The 4,364-nt window shown below is 37.9% G+C and overlaps 1 protein-coding gene across 2 annotated transcripts; it reads right to left on the bottom strand.

The window, feature by feature from the left end:
* Positions 1-2,477: 2,477 nt before the first annotated feature.
* LOC129769656 (borealin-like) lies at positions 2,478-4,124 on the bottom strand. Of its 2 annotated transcripts, none has more exons than XM_055772044.1 (4): positions 3,936-4,124; positions 3,748-3,877; positions 3,411-3,692; positions 2,478-3,162 (listed from the first exon to the last, which is right to left on the bottom strand). In XM_055772044.1, the coding sequence occupies exons 2-4, from the start codon at positions 3,848-3,850 to the stop codon at positions 2,570-2,572; spliced, it is 978 nt and encodes a 325-aa protein (XP_055628019.1). In that variant the 5' UTR covers positions 3,851-3,877; positions 3,936-4,124; the 3' UTR covers positions 2,478-2,569. The 2 variants fall into 2 exon arrangements, with proteins under 2 accessions (XP_055628019.1, XP_055628018.1); XM_055772043.1 differs by having other exon boundaries at positions 2,478-3,174; positions 3,936-4,121.
* Between the last annotated feature and the right edge of the window lie 240 nt (positions 4,125-4,364).

Here is a 4,364-nt window from a genome sequence, read left to right as displayed (position 1 = left end):
AGTTCACATCCGTGCCTTACTGATATACGACGTCTTGACGGCTAGAACGGAATGCCCAGTGATACTAGAAAACATCAATCTCCAAGTTCAACCTCGAAATCTACGGAACCATGCCTTCCTTCGAGTACCTTTCCGCCGTACTAATTATGGATGTAACTCAGCCATTCAAGGACTACAACGTCTGTTCCACAAAGTAGCTTCGGGCTTCGACTATCATAATTCACGAAGTGCAGTTCGGCAAAATTTTATTGTATTTATTAACAATTTCCACTAATATCATTAGGGCAGTAATGTGTCTGTTGATATCTGAAACAAATAATCAATAATCTCTTATTAGAAAGAACGATCATTATGATTGATTATGTATAATACTGATTTGTTGATATATTAAGTATAATATAATAACTGTAAATTTCTTCCAACATTGCAGAGCTGATTTTGTGTAATTTGAACCTTCGCAATTAATGGACAAGACCCCAATAAGGACGATAGTCATAACGAATACGAAAGACAGAGCTAAGAACAAGAGTATGCAAGATGTCGATTATTAAACATAATAGTCATGTTTTATCTCTAGAGTAATTCATGGAAAGAGAAAATAAAATTACATACCCATATGTTCAACAACTACATGACTCACGAGCAACCAAGTATTCCTCCTCATCTTTGAACAAGCGTTTGATTCAGAAAACTAACGCACCAAGCAAATGAATCATGGGATGAATCCAGATAGTTGGCATTGAAATACCGAATCATCGAGGTATAATCGCAAACTTGTCATTCTAAAACATACGCCTAATTAAATGTAATATTGGGCCTGATTCTCGAATACACTTCGAATACACTTCATGGTGGAACCGGAATTAAACGTATCCGCGATGACAACGGTACGGTGTCGATATCTGGATACGAGATTTGTTTCCCACTAAACTTATCATTATAATATCAAATTATCTTCAGACGAATTTTTTGTATGAGATTATTACATCACATGAGGAAAACAAAGTTTTCCACTCACATTGAATACCAGTTTGATACGAAGAAGTTAATTTTCATTAATGATTTTTTATTGGAAAAGTGCTCATTCTGCCTGAGAACTCATTATTATTTTCGACACTTCACTTACTCGTAAAACGTAGTTCAATGGCGTGCCGTTTATTTCGTTCCCACCGTGAAGTGTATTCGAGAATCAGGCCCAACGTTCAAACGTCCGAAATTATGCAACCGACATGTCTCTTCAAACGGGAATGAACTCTTTCACTTCACGGAGTTTATTTTTACACGCAACTGTCCGTGACAATGATGATAGACACAAAAAGAATAAGTGAAGCGTAAGTGACGTGAAAGCGTATGTGGCAGTGACGTTCGTGATCAGGCCCATTGAAGACAATTATTTTCAATAATTTTGATCGTGGGGGGTCTCCATAGCCACATTGGTTGCGCGTTCGCTTAGTAAGCGATCGATCGTGAGTTCGAAACTCAGGGCCCTCATTGACCATCTTTGTGTTGTTACAGAATAACTACGTCCACGCAATAATCATCAGCGATGGAGATCGATCCACGGTCGAAATATGATCGATTCATCCATACAACTGCTCTGCTCTGCAAGACACATCGGGCTGCTGTTCTATAAATAACCCAACAATGATCAATATCGACTGTCTCCGCTGTCCGGTCTAACTAGATAATGGAAGAACAAATAGAAAACTCTTACGCCTAAATGGCTACTGTGTAAAAATGTGTACCATATGCAATGGTATAGAAGGGAATACTCTAACTCCGAAAAATGGCAACTGTGTAATGTGCTAATTATAGATATGATAAATATGTGACATGTACACGATTAAAATTCGACTCTGTTACAGCTAAAATGCTAATGAGCCTAAAATTAAAAAAACAAAAGGGATAAAAAAAAATTTCTTTGATCGTGTAATGTGCCCCTTTGCGCAGAATAAAGGGGAGAATCAAAATTTGTACGTAGCGACATCTATGAATAAAAACAGCTTTATTTCCCTGCCACCTGGATTCATTAATGATAAACTTCTAAATTTCTATGATTGTCTTCCAAATAAGCGCCGATTGCATTGACGGCATTGAGCTCGTGTTCTGTTGGCGTGAAGCGAGAACGGCATTGAACTTCGATGTGGAGTAAACACATTTTAAAAATAAAATGTGTGAATTAAAATCCACTTTTCCGTATCCGATATGTGTTTTATGTAATAGAGTGGAATTTTTTCTACAAATGATGAAAAACTCTTGATCGAGAATTGCGTCTGATAATTTTGATCTTTTTATAAATCTGTGACTTTTTAGTTAAAGTATTAAAGAATTTATAGGAAAATGTAAAAATTAATCATCACCCCTATTATGTATCTCGATTGATTCGAAATATTTTGAACAACTCGATAAAATTCCATTCTGTATTTCGGTCGAGTTGTTTTTGCATTTTGGTTGTCATCATATTTAGGAAAAATCTGTTCCGTTTATTAAATATTATTCATGATTCATCATAAAAAAAATTCATTTCTAGGAAAAAAAAGAAATACTGATATAAAAACTAAAAAAAAATCTAAGTCTTTTGTGAGTTCTGCTGTTCCGCAATTTGCATTATCATGTTAAGATTTGACTGTAGCTTCTTTAAGTGTTCCAGAGTATCCGAGTCGATCTTCTGCAGCAGACCCGGATCAACGCAATCTAACTCAGTTGGACGTATCGATAGCACTCCATTAGCGACAGGAATGTTAACATTGGCAGTTTCTTCTATCATCGAAGAGGTAATAACGGGGCTTCCGGTTACCGAATATACGGATTCACCAAGTCGTGCATGCCTGAGGATCGCCATCGGAGTATTTGGCTGAACTTTGGGCGTTATCAAACTCATACCACGATCAGCACTGACAGCCTGCATCCGATTACCGATGGCCGGTGTTCGGAATTTTGACCGCGAAAGACGATTGCTGTCCCCAGCGATGCTTTGATTGGAGCCGAATGTTTTCTTCGATTTGATTCCGAGCAAAATCGAGGAATGGCCTTTGGACGGTGTAGGTTGAGCTGAAACGGATTTACTGCGGCGACGATTTTTCATTGCAGAAGCAAGAGGACCATACGGGCGAGCCTTTGCTGAAGCAAGCAAATCCGAGGTACGGCTGCTGGTACTGTCCTCTGTAAGATAACCTTCACGGTTAAGAGAGAAAGTTGGCGAAAAATGCAAGATGATGTTAGCACATAATGGATCCCCAAATGAAAGAGCATTAGCTCATGTCCCACATCTAAGCGATGAAATCATTTTAGCGTTACCCAATGAATTAGTCCGATACCGACGATTGATTATGAACCAGATATGACTACCCAAATGATTCCATCAGATCGAATGGTACGATAAAATCGCAAAGAAATCAAAACATTCTCACCTTCATCCGCTTTTGAGAGCTTTTTTTCAGTCTTTTCTTTACCTCCACGATGAAAACTTTGGGAAAATTGACTCGTGTTAATCGAACTTATACCATCACAGGACTCGATCGCGAGCTTATCCAGATCAGCGAATGTCGACGCTCCAGTTAACAACCTAAGATCACCCATGCGCATCTGGAGTATCCGTTTGGGCATTCGATTCTTCTCCGTTCTTATCATCCGGGAAAGCTCCTCCGATGTATCATTCATTAGCGATTCCAAAGAAACAAGTAGGCTGTCCGCTGAAATGAACATTTTGAATTCACCGCTTTTTTCACAAACGATTTTTAAAGGTACCCAAAATATCATATTCGCGCAATTTGGCGTTTACTTTTTCCTCCTGGAAGCTCGTTCGATTCCGTTTTGTGTTGCCGTTGCGGGCTGGCTTCGTACGAACCATTTTGGCAATGTTATTCACAAATTATCACTAAAATAAGAAACGGTCAGCCATGTTTCCAAAAAGAAAAATAAACAATAAAACATACCAGACGGGAGGAAATGAATTTTTAACAGAATTGTTCTAAAGCAATAACACTTATAAATACTCACTCAACACTATACGAAAATTGTCTATTTATATTAAAACCATAGAATTAAAATCGTTTGCTACATTCGTTGATGCTCTTCCAACGTTGCACAGAAAGGCGCCTTTGTGACAATTTGATGTAAGTGTAGAGATTTTAAATTCCTTAATATTTTGGAGACCAAGGTTGTTATAGTGGGTAAGGAACGAAAAAAAATCAAATCAGTGGGAAAGGAAATGGTATTCATACAACACACAAAACTGTTGTTTGGTGCACAAAATGTTTTCCAACCAGCCTCATCGTACGAATATACGATTTATTACGATTGATTCCGCAATCAATCATATTTATTTTTCCACTGGCAGCATTAAGCCAGTATTCTTGTCTAGA

Source organism: Toxorhynchites rutilus, chromosome 2 (genome assembly GCF_029784135.1).
Source record: "Toxorhynchites rutilus septentrionalis strain SRP chromosome 2, ASM2978413v1, whole genome shotgun sequence".
NCBI classification, from domain to species: domain Eukaryota; kingdom Metazoa; phylum Arthropoda; class Insecta; order Diptera; family Culicidae; genus Toxorhynchites; species Toxorhynchites rutilus.
The sequence above is the reverse complement of the archived record's forward strand: the minus strand, read 5'-3'. Positions and strand labels throughout refer to the sequence as shown.